Raw genomic sequence first — 17974 nt, forward strand, 5'->3', positions numbered from 1 at the left:
TAAGCTGCTTGAGCTTTTTTGAGAGTGAAACATCATTGAAACAGACACTGCCATTAAATAATCAAATTGCTATGGCAAGCAGCTCTGAATACAGTTTACCTTGTTTTTCACCATGCTGTGGAATTTTTATGCTACATCCGCTGTTAGATCACACTAGCATTAGAACAATAAAAATGGTTTTTGGTCCCTATTTTGACTGGAGGAGGAATCAAACTGCTCAGGGATGCCTTTGTCAGGGTTTTTGAAAGGAGATGCTCCAGGTCACAGAACACTACTCTAACTTTTAACCTATCACTAATCATCAAAGGGGACATTACACTTTGCAAACAAGGTCAATGTGTGTTTTGTATATCTGTTAAAAGCTCATGACCATATTCAGCTCCTCGGCTACGGTCGCATGGTGTCCAGAGGTTGTGAGCCACTTGTTCCCTGTGTGTTATGAGCAAAAGCTATATTCTTAATATTTGGCATCACATAATGCACGTTAAAGATGCGTGTGGTCCTTGCTTTCATGGACCTTGACTTCTGTTCCTGATGTGCAGTGGAGTCAAGTGACCAGGATTCCCTACCAGAAAAGGTGTTTTCTCATTTCAGGTGAGGGGGAGCGGCTGCTCCAAGTGGAGTTCACCCCAAATTGTGAATTAATGACTATGAAGTTTCTGTTTCTGGTGAGCAGTTGGCACCTGCTGCTTATCAGTGTATGGATGTGTGTGAATGGGGTGTAATGTAGTTTAATGTGCTTTGAGAGGTCGGAATGACTAGAAAGGAGAATTCAGGACAATTGAGGTAGCTCAGGATCGTGGGTTATTATGCATTTGAGGATAGAAGATTTTATAAATATAAACTAGTATAGATGGGTCATTAAGGACCTATTCCATATTCACTGCCAGCTACTTTTTGAGTGGGATCCTTGTTGCTATGGATACCATTCAGTTCTATACTAAATAGATATTCAATTTACCAGGCCTTAACGCAGATTGTGTCTCTCTATTGGATTTCTTTATGTTGGCCATTGTGTTGAAAGTGACAAGCAGACAGCTGCAGCATAAGAATGGATATCTGCACCCAATTTGATGATATTCCATCCAATAGTTGACTGAGATAATTCAGTCTGAATCAAAGTGGTGGACCCACATGACCCACTGACTGACATCCCCAGAGCGATGGCTAAATGTCCACCTGATTGGAGATGTTACAATCTGTGGTGCAGGTTATTCCTGTTTTATGTGTTTCATGTAGAAATTAAAATATTGAAGCCATCCAGCTCATTAGTCTGTTTTTAGTTTGTATTGTAGGCCGTTTTTTTCTAGGTGAATAATTGTGCATTGTCTCAGTTCACGTTGAAGCGGTTGAGCAGTTGTTTTTGCTCAGAGAAATGTGTCTCTCTGGCTAAGTGTCTTAAACGTTCTCTGAAATATTAATGTCCCTGAAAGATCTTATTTTTTGGGAAGCAAAAGCCTGTTAGTGTTTTTCTTTGACCTTGTGACTTTGTCACATGTATTGCCACTGTAATTATAAGGCTAACAGAGCTCGCTCCATCCATTTCAAAGCTTGAGCGGGTAAGGAGTGTATTGTTCAGCTGATTTAAATAATTGGTGTGGTTTACTTAAAAGGGTGCCAGAGAGAAAATTATGGTAATGGAATAATTTAAGAGGAAGTTGGAAAGAGATAGCAACCCTACCAAAGTCTGTCCTCCTCTCTTTTGTTATGACTTAAGATGAGTTTTGCTCCAAGGAAACTAAATTATCCTTCTCCTACAAAAAGAGATGGTCAATGTCGTTTACACACTTGAAGGAGCTAAGCTAGTAAAGCCACTCTGGAATTTGCACTAAGACTGTGAAACAAATTAACTTTTAAATGCGTGATGAGTCCTATTTCTGGGAGTTAATTGCACGTACTAATCCAGACAGTTGGTCTGTGTGAATGTGTGTGTAATGTGTGTAATGTATAGTGGAGGTATTGAATGAAGGTCGTGGTCCTCTGCTGGTGTGTTTTTATGAGCTGTTTAGTTGGATGTGCTTTTGTAGTGAAACAGTTACCTTCTAGGTGCTTAGCTGTTGTTTTTCTCAAAATGGCAAGCGAAAAAGCAAGTGAGGTGATGATGAAAACAATTTTGTACAGTTTATCCCTTTAGTAAATTAAAAGTGAGTATAAAGGTTATTTTGTTAAACCCCCAATGGTAAAGTGGAGGATCAAAATTTTAATTGCAACAGAGTCAGTGAGGTGAATGATAAATCTGGGTTTAATTACAACGTGCAAAAGTTCTAACTGTATCTGTCGTATGATAAAGCGGTGTTAAAATGATATTAATGATGTACTGATTGCAAAAGTTTCATCTTGTTCTAAATGTGTGTGTGTATGTGTGTGTGTGTGTGTGTGTGTGTGTGTGTATCCTTCACAGCAAAGAAGTTTGGAGTCACGGAGGTCCCTATGGAGGCGGTGACATTCATCTCACACGCCACGCAGTCACGACTCCGTACTGTGGTAGAAAAGGTTTCTACTATCGCACAGCACCGACTGGACTCCTGTAAGGTAGGATTGATGCAAACACACATAACCACACACACACACACACATACAGACACACCCACAAGGTAGAGATGTACAGAGCTAATAACATCTCTGTTTAAGTAATTCAGTGCCTTTTGACTCACTGCACTCCAGATACAGCAACTTTCAAATTCCCTGCCACATTTTTAAAGTTGCTTAGCCTAGTAGCTAACATACAGCTGACACTGGGAGAATTATAAATTATTTTAGTTAATTTTAAGCGCAGTAGGCTGTGCCTTGCCTCCAGCAGCTTCCTGTCCACACGTCGAAGTGTCCCTAAGCGAGACCTGATGGTCAGGCCAGTGCGTTATGTGGCAGCTCTGCCTCCATCAGTGTGCGTGAGTGTCAGTGGGTGAATGAGATGCAAAAATTATAAAGCGCTTTGTATTGCCTGAATCAGAAGGTGAGGTTAATCCCACCCCTCTATATAACTGGCTGGACATTGGGAGCCTCGTGATTTTGTAGGTCAGAGTTCAGTCAGATTGAAATGCGATGCGATGAGTGCACAAAGTGAACATGTTGGCCTCACTTTGCTCATTGAAAAAAATGAGGAGCGAAATCTGGTGTGATCGCAGAATCAGTGCATCATTTGTTTTATGCTCAAGTCAGAAATAAATGAAATGAAAAAACGTGCCACAGACTGAAATGGATTTTGTGACTTACTTCTTTGTGAGTTGCTCTTGACAGCCTAACTTTGCAGCAAATACCCTTAGCACTACCTGATTCAATGTAATGAGCATGAGTTGGAACATCAATATGTTGTTTTTTTCAACAAAAAACTTTGAAAAATGTTAAAAGTCGTCACTTGTGTGAAGAGGTCACTGTTACATGAAACAGTATAATGTTGCCATGGATACAGTGAGCTAGATTGTGGGGCAGCAACGTGAGCCGCATTTTAAATTGGTTTACATTTTGGAAAGTAAAGTTCAAGTTCATATTCATTGCATTAAATCAGGTACTGACATCGGCCAAGTGTATTTGCTGCACGTTTTTCAAGTGCAACACACAAAGAAGTCAATAACTTCCTGGTCGCACATATCGAGCACGTTAAATTAGTTTTTTCATTTCCTGGGCATAAAATCGAAGTACAAAAAGCAAGCCATTATTTCAGTTTTTTGTATGTTGGATTCATAAATGAATAACAAAATAACATTTGTTTTGAAATTTTCCAATTTTTGATTCCCTATACAATACGAAAATATTGTGTTCGAATTGTCATGTTGTTCATTCTAATTTGCCTATGGAACAACTCTGTAATTATTAATTTTGGGAAAACAACACCAACAATACATTGTGTTTTATGTTTCTATTTCGAATCGTAGAAAGTATTGTTGAGAGTATTGACAAATAAGTATCATTAATCAGTAATGTAATTGATAAAATCCAAATGACGCCCTATTTATTTGAGCATTGTCACGACACACTGAAGCTGCCGTTGTATTTGGGTTAACAACAGAGGACAATGACGTGCACTGATCTGTGGGGCAGAACAAGCCATATGAAGTCAAACAATTTTCTTGAACCTCTGTTACTGTGAAAATGGGTGGCATGTATCCAAGCAGCCGTTCACACAAATGATGTACAAGCCATTTTGTAGGGAAAATATACAGAAAACAGACATTAAATCACTCAAACTGGGAAAGAAACTTCATCAGGATATTTGAGCACACTCATATTTAAACACACAAACTCGAATCTAACACACAGTGGCATGCACACAAATGCACTTTTATCTGTCTCACACATAAAGTCAGACAATAATGCAGGTGTACCACAAACAAAAACACATATAAGTTAATATGGGATATATTTTTCACCCTGAAGTTGATAAACAGGAGAGCTCAGACTTTTCAGTCAGTCAGCCAAAACTTGAGGTATGAAAGAAACTTCTAAGTGCTCGTCTGCGTTCACCTGCGCACCTTCTTTATTGGTGACTTTATCTCTTGTAGTCCTTGTTATAACTATATAACCACATTTAATTGGTGTACATTAAAGCGCAAATCCATCTCGACTACAAGCCTAAATCTTGGCATTGTTGGGAGAACTGGGGGAAAACTTTGAAAATGTGTTTTTCCTGACACCAAGAAGGGAAGAAGAGGAGGAGGGAGGAACAGCATCGCTACAGCTGTCCCCATCTTGTTTTGTGCTTCTTCTATTCCTTCGTTCTTTTCCTTTTTTGTGGTTTTGTAAATGAGGTGTGTGTGAGAGAGACATGAAGCTCTGTGAAGCCACTCTGTTGACATCAGCGGAAAAAAAAAGAAAAGAGGACAAAAGACCAAAAGACAAAGCGGCCTTAAACAGCAACCGGGCGGCAGGAGCTACGGCAAGAGTGCAGGCTCAGCGCTGGAACAAAGAGGAGGAACGCTGGATGAGAGAGAGAGGGGGTGAGGGGGGTGCTGGCGATGAGCCTCCTCTGATGTGTCTTTGTGCTCTGTGCCACCCAGCTTCTCTCACCCACTCATGGAAACAGACACTTGATATAGAAATCAAGTGCAAGAGGAGAACGGAGCTGCATAGGATACACGCAGACATACCACACAAACATGTGAAATAAGCAATTATCCTATTAACTTTTGATGACCTACAAAAGTTGTTTTTACACTTGCCTTTCCATTTCCCAAGTGGGAGGTGATGCGCCATATGCAAAGAGAAGCGTTGTCTGTAAATAAAAAGAAGTCAGTGTGTTCAAGTCGGTTGTTGTGATCAGACTGGTGGTGTTCCAGATGAGTTTAAGGTTGATTCAACCAAATGTGCACTTATGATGAAGGTCTTTGTCATACGCCTGATTTAAAGTAATCAATGATTTTAATCATAGCTTTTAATAGTGATGGTAGTCCATTATATATCTTTTTGTATGGGAGATGTATCACCAAATTGTTAACAATGCTGCGTTTAATCAGGTTGGCCTGAAGTGACAGCTGTGCTGTGGCAAGGAGCACTTGCACCACAATGCCAGTCAATGCATACAATAAATCACACATGGACAAAGTGTCTCCTTAATCTGGTGTCAGAAAAATAGATTTCATTTTTACAAAGTCTTCACGAGTCACGTAAAACATGGAAATAGCAGAAGGCTCGTGCTTGTTATCACCTTCTCAAATCTTCTCACATAATAAGCACAATTATTTATTATCACTCTTCACTTATAATGAGGACTGAGCCACGCATCATCTCAAGCACACCTAATTATGGTCACACACATCTTTTATTTTGTCAATTTGCTCTGTACCTGTCTAGCTTTCTCTCCTCTCTGTCTCATGTTGTGCCTTCTTGTACAGTATCTCAGTAGCTACTTCCGAAAGTGACCTTTTTACTTAAATTCACTGAGTAGTGCTGTAACAAGTAGTTGATTGATTTATGAGAGACAGAAAATGTATTTAATTTTTCTAATCAAAAAGCTGCTGTTATAGTTATATAATATTTAATAATTTAAGTTCTGATTTGCTGCTTTGCTACATCATTTAAAATTATCTTTCGGTTTTGGACTGTTGGCAATATGAAAGAAGTGATTTGAAGACTTCTGACAAATTGTGCTGGGTAGTATTCAAAATTTTCTGACACATAAATATTTAATCAAACAATAACAAGGAGCAATTGATAATGAAAATAATCATTAATTGCAGACTTAACAACAATCTTATCAGAACTGATTATTCATCTATAGATTTCTGGAGAGTACATGACTCATTTTACCTAACTTGTTCTCTCTTAAGCTGCAATTTTCTGTCAATACTCGAGCTTTGGTTGAAATAAATGTTTCATAGTAGATGATGTAATTTATTTTTTTGTTTCGAGATCATTTAGTACGTATAGATGGACTGCCCTAAAGTTCTGAAATGTGTGCCCAAAGCATCAGAAGCAGCCACTGATGGGACTGAAAGCCTTTTTCAACTCTCTGTCTCCATGTCAGGATGATGAGTGCTATGAGCAGTCTGCAGACGTTCGCTCTCAGCTCCGCTTCTTCGAGCAGCTGGAGAGAATCGAGAAGCAGAGGAAGGACGAGCAGGAGAGAGAGATCCTGTTGAAAGCCGCTAAAGTAAGTTACTGTCACCTCACCATCCTACTATGTGAGTGTGTGTGTGAGTGTGAGAGAGAGAGGGCTCTTATGTCCCCATGCAACAGTGTGTTTTTGTGTACTGCTGTGTGTATGTGCGTGCATGTTGATCCTGCGCAGGCCCTGACAGATGAATTAGAGTGTGACACCAGTGGATGAAGTGACCTCCCTGTGTCCTCCCAGGCTCCTGGCCCCAGGGCTCCTCTGTCCTGGCTCTTCCTCCCCGGACACAGCGAGGGTGGGGGTAGGGGGGACCTCTTACACTATGCAAACCCCATGCACCATGCAGCCAACACACACTCACCCACCCCATGTACAAACTGCAAAACATCCCTCTATCACTAGCCTTGAAAGCTCAGGTGAAACAGGGCATCAGTTAAAAAAAGAGAGTACAGATTTCTCATTGCGTCAGAGAGGCCAGCATGTGATTGTTCTGTCAGTCCATCTAAAAATACATTGTATATGGCTTTTACATATGCTGTTCTAAACATCTGGTTCAAAGTACCAAGAATATTGCACTGTGCACACAGGAAGTTTTACATTTTTCCAAAAGCAGGAACAGATATTGCTTTAAACTTTATGCCTCATAATACTGGCTGCACTGCTTGATGTAGAGATGGTCTTTAGAAACAAATTCACTACGGCAATAACCGTTTAGTACCAAAGATAATAATAAAATTGCAGATGTCACAGATTGTAACTTTAAGCAAAATTAGACATAATTTCCTTTTTCAAAACACTACATAGAAAAAAACATCAATGAATTAACAGATGCATCATTTACACAAGTTTTGTTGAACATGGGGAGAAACTGGCTTTTGCGCAGTAGTGTGCACTTCATTTTAGCTGTCACACAATCAATTTCAAACACAATCATAACTACAGGCATTGTTTTTTCCTGAATCTTGAATGGTGGTAAAGGTTAATTTATGGGCCTGTAATTAGTATATATTTAGTAAAGAGAAACCTAATTCCTAAGCCATTATTTCAGCAGTTACCAGCTGCTAACACCTACATTGCGAAGGCAGCACATAATTTTAACCATCTGGAATAGAGCAAGCGTTATATCTAATATTAATCAACAAACCTTAAAACGTGTAGAGTTTCTTTTTATTGGCTCCATGTCACAAGCGTTTTTCCGTCCATTGTTATTTATTCTCTCAGCTCACTGTATTAGGTTTCATTTACTGATAGTCCAGAAGTACTCAAGGGTAGGTCACATGACATAATATTAGCTGTTTTATTAGGCTACAGTAGGTGAAAATATTTGTACAGTTGTGACATTTCCGTTACACAGAGCAAATAAAATTCAATCGCTGGTATAGTTCTTTAGGAAGAAGTACAGTTTGTGTGAATCCTTGCTAATTTAGAAGGTGTATCCCTACAGAGTGTAGATGTCACTTTCATCCAGTCGATAGATTGAATACTGTTGCACAAAACTCATTACACAATAAAACATAGAGAACCAGAATACCTACACTAACTTTGCATGAAAGTATCCCCGGGTCCTTGCATTGTAACCTGTCCACAATTCAGATCCCAGCCCAGTTTATCAGTAAAAAAAAAAAGACTTCAAATTTGGAAAGATACCACTGACACCCCCCCCCCCAAAAAAAGAGAGAGAATCTTTTGCAAATGAAAATGCCCCGCAGTACAACATTAGCAGAAAGCTAGGTTAATTTAATTAATTTTGAATGGAGCCAATGTCCCACAGTAAAGATTCTCATTGCAGCACACCTTACCGTCTTAATTGCATTATTACGCTTCAGTCCTGCCATGCAGGATATTAGAAAATCCTCTAGCTGATGAATTCTGGCCACCAAACCTTATGACCTGTCTGTTTTTTCTTTGAGGAGAGACCAGATAGCCTCACTCCTGGTTGTGAAAAAAGACATGGCCATTGCATTTTTTTTAACAACACACCTCCTGAAACTGTGAAGTGTGTTGTTATAAAAAATAATCATGATGCTTTTATGTCCTCTTGTCAGTGCCCAGTTCTACATGGTTGAACAGTGTAATCTTCTGAGAACAGTTGTCTTCGTTAATAGGATTACTGAAGAACTTTTGCAAATTTAGCCAAGTTGTTGTTGGAAGGGCTTACCTCGGGGCTATTTGGATTGCATGAGCAGTGTTGAGGATAGTTTGACTTCACCTCAAAGCCATGTCTATGGCTTTTTGGCCCTTGTTGCCATGGTGTTTCAGTTGAAGGAGACATTTGGAAAGCAAATATTTGCCTAATGATTTTACGATATATTACACCACCACACTGCCTGATAAAATACTACAGTAGTATTTTTTTCTATATTATTATGTGGACACAAACAAACCCTCACTGTGATCCCTGCAGGCAGGAAATAGGGAAAATCCATCATTAAACACTTAAACACTGTTTTGTTGTTGTATTTTTCTTAGTCCCAATGATAAATGCCCAAGCTCTAAATGTCACGACCAACGTTCAACCATTATACAGAGAGAAATACGTCACTGAATACATCATACACCTCAAAACTTCAATTCAGTTCAATTTATTGATTTACAAGGGACAGTGCACAAAATAATGAACGTCAATGACGTAAATATGCTAGGTTTAGCCAGAAGGCTCTTTTTCATCTGTACTCCATAATGTTATGGAGCCAGAAGACATCTTGCATAAGTGGCTCATCTGACTTCTTCGCGACGTACAACACTACTGCACTCATGTTTAAAAACAGATAAAATGAAGCTTGATATTGATTACTTTCGTTTTCACTAATGTGTGAAGCAGATGAGATAAACCACATTGATGAATAAATGTATCCGCGATTAATGCAATAGAAGTTTCACCCACTGGACTTAATATCTGGGAGAATTTATTGATAGGATATTCATATGGAGTTAGTTTCACTCTTTCCACATACAACTCACAGCTAAATACAACAAGTACAACCCTGTAGGGGTTTAAGAAGTATGTGTCGAAAAAACTACTCAAGGTAAAAAAAAATACACCATCAAAATATAACTCCTGGGATATGATCAACATTGCAGATTGATTATGTACTGTAGAGCACCATTTTGGGGTGTGGGATTTCTCTTTATTATTTACATACAGTACACTCTACTCTGCCAAACTCCACAGAGCTTGTCTGCGCTTACTACCCAGTCCTCTTCTCCCCTTTTCCCCTCTGTTCTCTCCTGTAAGTGGGAAAACCAGGGCAGCTGACAGAGGAGATGTAAAGCATGCCAGTGGCACCGCTGCCCTTTGTAAACAGTCCATCTGTACCAACCCCTCCCACTCCTCCGCCCCTCCGCCACCCACCTCCCTAGCCGCCTGCCTCTCTCACTAATTTGACCTCTTGAATAAGAAGCCCACTAAAATAATCCCCTCCACCCCCGTCTTCTCACCTCCTTCTTTCACAACAAGCCCTCCCCTCCATTCTGTCCATTTAAAATATGACTCAAGTCTAGAGGGATGCTCGGGCCGACCGGAGGGCAAGCACATTAGACTTAGTTGAGATACCGACCAGTACGTGAACTGCCTGATATATTTAAAGCCAATTAGCGTGGAGGCTAGGAGGAGCAGCTTTCCATCCATAAGGCAGAAAAGATGAGGAGAGGAAGGGGAGAAAGGGAGGTAGAAGGTTGAGGCCTGCTTTGGAGGGATGCCCAGCACTCACTCTGAGTGATTTGGCATTGGAAGGAGAAATTAAGTATAAAATCAAAATAGATTAATATTCTATGATGTACAGAGTGTATTGTAATAATATATATTCAAGGGACATTTTATGATTTTATTGTATAGGCCGACATTGTAGGCCTTTTGAAATGTGGACTGATGCTGTAGAATATTTGCCAAAAGACATATTGGACAATACGGGAAATTTATGTTTGCGAGAAATAATTGGGGTTTTGTATCCAGATCCACAAAATAACAGCACTCGGTTAGTGTGCAGTACCATAATCTGGCCGTATTGCCCGCAGTGGTCAGCCGTACGTGTACATTTGGGCCTGTGGTGAAGGATTCCCAGGGACAAGTACATTCACCCAGATCTTGGCTGCTGATTAAAATAGAAGTGCTGTGTTGTTACGCCAGGGACACACACACACACACACACACACACGCACTCATGCACACACACATGCACGCGCGCGCACACACACACACACACAGAGCAATGGATTGCCACACTGGCTCATAATGACACACACGCAGCCACTGCCACTGATACTCACCAACATCCTTTGCCCTGTGTGTGTGTGTGTGTGTGGGTGTGTGTGTGTGTGTGTGTGTGTGTGTGTGCTGGCTCGTGCAGAATTTTTAATAACCTCTTTTGATTAGAATCCCCCTCCAGCGGCTTATTTAGGGCTGGATTTGGAGCGGGTTTAAAGGCCACCGCCCCCCGGGGGGCGCTCCATTGCACTTCTCTGAATTCAAATACGATGTCCTTGACACCTCTGTATCCTGTTCCCATTTTGCACTATTTTTGCTGCAGCAGCAACAGATGAGTAGCGAGGGGGGGTGGGCTCCTTAAACCAGCTGTTAACCTGTGTTTTTCCCCCCCTTTACTCTACAGAGTCGCTCCAGGCAAGAGGACCCAGAGCAAGCTCGACTGAAACAGAAAGCTAAGGAGGTAAGCTGCTGCGGAGATCATTACCCTTGACATTTCCCCGACTCTAGCGTATTAATTTTTCATGCCTCACTACATATGTAATGCCATTTAAAGTCGGACTTAAAAAAGTTTGAGGAATTATTCGCGTCGATTGATGCCCATGTGTGGAACATTATTTTCTGTGCACTAAAGAGACCCTCCACTTCCTCCACCCCCTTCTTTTTCTTTTTTTTCCCGTCTATTTCAGCCCCTTCATCTTTCACTAGTTTGAAATTTGGGAAGGACATACAGTCATAACTGTCATAGCTTTTGTAGGTTTATTCTGCATTCCTTTTCTCAACTTTTTGTTAATAATATTTGTTAATGCCATTTTGTTCTAACACAAAACTATAACATCTGTCTCTCAACCTACTTACTACATTATGACTTGAAAGAGAGCAAAAAAAACATGTTTTTGTCTTTTCTCTTTGGAAGACAGTCAAACTGCAACAATAGTTCAGTAAGAACATAAAACAGAAAAGAAAGTGAATGGTGAATGAGGGTTTCAGATGTACCAATCCATGCTCTACATTAACTTTTACTACTACAAACGAGTAAAAAGAGTTATTTCCTTCTTCAAGTAATAGGCCATGGCATAACACATAGTGTAACAAATTGGGAAATGTTTTACTGATGTAGTGCACTTCTGTTGGCAGAGCGATGCTATATCCTCCTCATTTTAAGTGCAGGTCTTGTGTATGGAAAAATTCCCAGTGGAACTCGAAAAGTAGACCACTCTTCTTTTAGTGGTTGGTTAATGTTGTTTACGCAGACGAAATAATTCTGTCACAGCGGAAGTTTGTATTTGTTTTTTTCTTTGTTTACTCCGGAATAACTTCACCGGGTGCTTTCAGTCCTTGGCTCACTAACAAGGATCAAGAGGATTGTGTGGAGCTTCCATAGAGTAGTCTGAATAGGCAGAAGGATAAAACAAGCACTGTTCACCTGTTGTAGTTGTTGTTATTGATGTAGAAGTTAAGGAGCAGACGTGGTTTCTTTTAAGTCATTTGCTCTTTTAAAAAAAGCGCTTTATTCATCCGGGTAAACTTTACTGAGCTTGTATGCACTTTTCTCACTAACACTAACCCTAATTTATTCTTTCACAGAATTCCACCTGACAGCTCCCCAGTGGGACCACTATCTTTTAATGTTGGTCACTCAGCCATTTACATTTAGGGGTAATTGTAAATCCCCTGCTCAAGGGCAAATTTAAATTGTTATTGGGCCAAAGTATTTCTTTTTTAGGATTTTCTCTCTGCCAGTCTGTGGTGTTGAACTTATGACCTTCAAGTGACAAGCCAACTTCTCTCACCTCTGGCTACTAGCAGCGCTCTGTCTTTTCTCTGTGTCTCTCCGGGACATTTCTTTCTAGCAACATTGAGCCCTGCTGCAGTTTAGAACATTCACACTAGATCTCAGCCTACCCATAAGCCCCACATATGCAAATGAAGCAGTGTAATAGGCAGCGCGATAGGTTTGCCCCAGGGGCCATGTGATCAAAGTGGATCTCCTCCCTGTTAAGTGGCAGTCCGCTCGTCATCTGGATACGGCCAGATTAGTGCCTCGTGAGGAGAAGCCGCGTGCACGTATGCACATTTTCATTTTCATCTGGAATTTTAAGAAGGTGGTTTAGAAATTGTTACTTTATGTAATGTTTTCTCCCGCTAGCTAGAGCCCCCCCCCACACACACACACAGAGACCTTCTTCCACCCTCCCTCACCTCTTTCTTTTTTGCTTAATGGCCGTCGTTTCTCAGCCCCCGTGCCTCTCTGGTTTTCATCACCTGAGCTGGCTGTTTGTGTCACTGCAGAGTCTGTCGGCAGCTCACACATCTGTGCAAATTTCATCAGGATAATGAGCCCGAGCTACTCTTCCGGGCGACGGGCAGAGGAGCCAGCGTCTCTTTAAGTCCCTCTCCCTGATCAAGCACACACACACACACACACACATGCACCTATACACATACACACAAAACAACCACCACCACCAAACAATCATCATTTTGGTGATATGGAATTACAGCGTGTTTTATACTTGAACCAAGTGTCGGCACATAAATTGAGCTGGAACATGATTTGTTTTTAAAAAGGCAGGTGCAGCGTCTTGTGAAACTATAGTTGCATTACTGAGTCTAGTGGCCAGGTATCAACCCATGACCAGCAAATGAATGGTATGAATGGGCAAGCTCGGGTTGATTGTCAAGTCAATTTAATTTACAGTACGTAGGCCACCATTTGCCTCAAAGGTCTCTAAAATCTGTTCAACTTTATCCTTAGACCCTGGTGTATATGAGGAGAAAATCCACAATAAAGGGGGAAAAACCCATGATCCCTGGTGATACCTAGGTTTTTTGTTTTTTGTTCTTTGTTTTTTAGTGATATCACTTACACGCTGTAGTTCCACAAAGGCCACATAAGTGCTTGAATGGCTGCAGTTAAGTCACTGGCATTGCTCACATTTTAGCCTGATAGCAATACAGAATTATTAGTTCTCACCTTTTCACAGTGCATACACGTTTATATGGTGACAATAAGGACAGATTGGATTAAATAGATTGTTACCACCAAATCTTAAACGGGTTGTCTGGTGGAACCCTGAGTCAATATACCAGTGGGATCCACCACCTTTCCTGCGTGGATTCCTAGGATGATGAAAATTGTAGGTGTTACGTGTCACTAACAGGGCTTTAAGATTTTAGTCTTGCATCTAAGGGAAATATATCCGTAGCTATGCCTATAATTGTGTATCTGTATTTGCACCAACAACCTATCCCACAACCATGTCACCAGCAGAGCATGCTGGTCAGATAGACGCTGGCAGAGGTTTTTGCGTGAGAGAGAGAGCCAGAGTAGTCTAACCCTCTCTAACCGACTCTGTTTCCTCCATTCACTAGCATTTGGCCGAAAGGTCAGATGGGCTATTTCAGAAATGCCCCCAGTGAAAATCAATGGGCAAATCGTGGAGCTCAGTTCCTGTTTGCTGTTATTGTTGTTGGTGGTGGTGGGTCTGTGTGTTCTGTCTGTTCCATCACTGAGGCAGGAGGCCAGGCAATGCCTATTCATTGAGAGAGAGAGAATGAGACAGAGACAGAGAGAGAGAGGGTGACCGAGAGACAGCGAGTCAGAGACAAAGAGACGGAGAGAAAAGGAGACTTGGGTTGGGAGGGGAAGAGAGGGGAGGCAGGGGGAGATAGAGAGGGAGTTAAGGCCAGTAGAGATACATCACAATGTCAGACACACAGACACACTGCAGCCACAGATTCATCATCGCAACCGCGTCTGCAGGCACAACTGGACACAGGAAACGAGTGAGCTGGAGAAGAGCAGTGGAGCAAGGACAGGCGAAGAGAGACGAGGGAAGAGGGGAAAGACAAATTGGCTACTACAACTGGCCAAAATCTGGCCAAAAGCTCCTGTTATGGCCTGTTCAGCTGCTAAAGCAAACCCCATCATGCCAGGATCACTAATTCTACTGTATAGAATTGTTAATATGACTTGGTTATGGACTACACCATCATATGCTATTGCTCTTTCTCCAGTCTTCCACATTACCATGCCCTTGCAGCAAGACTCCGCTCCTAGCTTAGAGTGATTCCAGAAGACTTATGTGAACTTCAATAGGAATCTCAAAGGTTTTTTCCCTCAAGTAGTGCTTCTTCTTCAGGCATTGAGAGAGGAGTTTTTGCCCATTTTGACGCACCAGCATTGCTCGAAATGTCTTGAACCTCTACCGAATTAATTCTGCCCTAACTCAACTTTGCATATCTCCAATTAAAAGCCTGTAGTTACAATACATCCTTCTATGCTCTACGAACATATGAGTCTATTAATCGAATTAGACTAATACTCGTGTGAGACGTGCCCAACCGTGGTCAAATTTAGTATATTTTGCCTTATTTCTCACATAATAAAATATTGCTCACATAATAATGCTGTGCATGTTATTTAAATCAAAACCCTTTGCATGGCCAGTATGCACCACGCCTTAATGTACACATACTGTGCATGTTTTGTGAGTGGTCTGGCATCCTCCACAAGTGACCAGGTCACGGAGAAACTGGAATCCACCCACACTGAAAGCCCCGTCAGCCAGAGCTCTCGCACTTCTCCAGAGAGGAGAGGCTCTTGTGTGTCAGAGGACAATGTAGTAGCCCCTTGTTTTTACTGTGCCAGTTATATCTGCGAGTTCATAGGCTCTCATCCTCTGGCCCTCCACAAACTGCTCTGCTCAAAGAGGCGCTCTCCCCCCGTAAGGCAGGCCCCAGGGCAAAAGCCTGCTACCATCCTCCACGTTCTCTCCCTTTCTGCGCTGACTTTCAAAGAGAATTCCTGCTGTTTTGTGTGTCCCAATTCATAGTTGTTATATTCTTGTCTTCTGGCCCCACAGATACACATTACCTTAGTATGAAAAGAGCAGCAGTGTTCATGGTCAACCCGTGGGATTGTGAGTAGAAGAACAGTACGCTCATGTTCTGCTCAAGTGGAAAGATCGTGTGTTTTTAACCCTGTTTATTTTTAACAAAGTAGGTTATGCATTAGTTTAGCATGTGTCCTTTTATTTAATATAACTTTAACGGGATTTGTATTTTTTTGAAAAATCATACAAAAGGTTGATGTGGAGAATTTAATTATCACATAATAAGGGTCCTTAAGATGCGCAGGCTACTAAATAGTACACTAACCCTATGTTTATTTGTTGCTTTGTTGTCGGTAGACTCAACTTGAGTTTTCTTCTTCACCTCAAGACATATTACAAGAAAAAAAGAATCAAGCTTTAAAAGTACCTTTGGTGTTCCTGTGTGTTTTCGAATATTACAAAGTGCTGTAATGAGAAGGAAAACAACAAAAAAGGAGATTTTTTTTTTTTGCCTCAGAGGGAGATAGCGACTCGTCTTCTCGCTGTACAAGCCTGTAGGTTCACTTTTCTCTTTGTGCGCCAGAGCACTCCTTGGGACTCGAGCGACAGGGGAATTGGGCGTGCTGAGCTATGCTGGTGGCGAGGTGTCAGCCTCCTGTGCCTGGGATATAAGTGAGAGGGAGGCAGGAGGCAGGACACGTTTCAATTAGGCAACAAACACCGCACACAGAGGATGGGAGAGGGGGGGGGGGGAAACACCTCACCCTCACCAGCTAACTTCTCCCTTCTGACCTCTCCCAAAAACACACTTCCCTGGACCACTCTGCCCCACCTTTTCTCTTCTTCTCCATTTAAAATCTGAGGTGTCATTTTTGTGGAATTCATATGGGAAGGACAGTACCGGGGGTCTTTGTGAGGTGATGCTAAGTGTGCCAGCTCGGCCTGCATGTTTCCATTAGATTGTCATGTTGGCTAATTAGAGAGCGGCAGCATGATTCACCTTGTTAATTAGGAGGACTTGCACACCATGTGCCTGGGGGCAGTGTGGGGAAGAAGAGCCCAGCCTCAGAGCCTGCTAGTCGCCTGCTGCCTATGAAGATTCCCCTTCTCATCTACCTTCCTTTCACTCCTTTTTTTTTTTTTTTGATTTGGAAATGAATAAATCATTGAGATCGTCCTCTCTCGGAGTGTGAATATCTGAGTTCTCATCTTTTCCTGGATGCAAATTAGGCGTGATCAATAGAAGGTGACGAGCTGCGAATCTAAATGTTAAAAAAAAGAGAGAGACAGGGAGAGAGAAGAGTGCTAGACGAAGCACGCCAGCATAGAATGAGACAAAGCGAGAGAACATTTAAAGTAGGAAATTTTCCCTTAGATAAGCAGTATTTTTAATGATCACCATTCTCCTCCTGACGCTCCGGTGTAACACTGTCAGAATCTGCTTATCACTGATTTCTAGCTCCTTCATTAAACACTGTTCTTTGGCAAAATGTGTAGCGCAAATGTTATTATTTATAAAAATAATACTTACTCCGATGTAAAGGCATCAAGTCTGTTAGTCATATTCAATTTATCCACATATATCACGTAGTCTCCCTCCACACGGTTTAATTCCTGCAAATAAGTTGCAGATGAAGAGGAACCGCAGGGTCATGATAGTGACACTCACATAATGACCTTAGCTCCAGGGACGGCTGAGGGCTCTGAATAATTGGTCCTTGGCCCTGGAAACACTTCTGACATACTCGGCTTTAGAGGAAATGGAACACTCTGAGCCAAGACTATTAGCTCATGCATGTGTTTTGAATTCATCTCCATAGGTAAAATCATATAATCACAGACAAATTTACTGGAATATTTAAGGAGAATTATGTCTGTTGAAAAAGGTGATGAAACAATATTTTTTATACCCTTTTTGAATCTTGAAAAATGAATTTATGATCTGTTACTCAAGAAGAGTGGTACTGGCACAATAGTCCAAACACAAATTGTTAATAGTGCCGTGTCTGATAAATACAGTAAAGGTTATTATAAGTGTCAATACATACTGGTACGTGCGGCTTTACAACAACATGCTGTACTGAATAAACACATATGAATCTACTGAATACTGTATATAGTGATACAACATTGAATACAATACACTGCAACTTTATACCTTTAAGGCTGATTAGAAAAGACCCGCAATACTACACGTTAGTCCATGCACACATGAGACATATATTTTAACATATATATTCAATATTAGAATATTTTCTCTTGGGGAACACTGCCACATGTAATTACTGAGTTCTGTTGATGAAGTCATACATGTCTCTATCCAGTTTTAACACAAAGACCAGCCTACATTAGCAGTTCGAGGCTAAACTCACATCTTTGTAGTGTCTG

The 17974-nt window shown here is 41.1% G+C and overlaps 1 protein-coding gene across 2 annotated transcripts in view; it reads left to right on the forward strand.

The window, feature by feature from the left end:
- The window catches only part of LOC119890006 (transcription initiation factor TFIID subunit 4), an 80820-nt gene that overhangs the window by 33625 nt on the left and 29221 nt on the right, over positions 1–17974 (forward strand). For both annotated transcript variants that reach the window (XM_038700991.1, XM_038700992.1), the window contains exons 10-12: positions 2402–2532; positions 6461–6586; positions 11155–11211. In XM_038700991.1, coding sequence (XP_038556919.1) covers positions 2402–2532; positions 6461–6586; positions 11155–11211 — 314 coding nt within the window. The remainder of the gene's footprint in view (positions 1–2401; positions 2533–6460; positions 6587–11154; positions 11212–17974) is intronic.

This window comes from Micropterus salmoides, unplaced genomic scaffold (assembly GCF_014851395.1).
Source record: "Micropterus salmoides isolate LMB-PRFRI ecotype aquatic unplaced genomic scaffold, ASM1485139v1 Ms_hic_scaffold_6, whole genome shotgun sequence".
Lineage (NCBI taxonomy): Eukaryota > Metazoa > Chordata > Actinopteri > Centrarchiformes > Centrarchidae > Micropterus > Micropterus salmoides.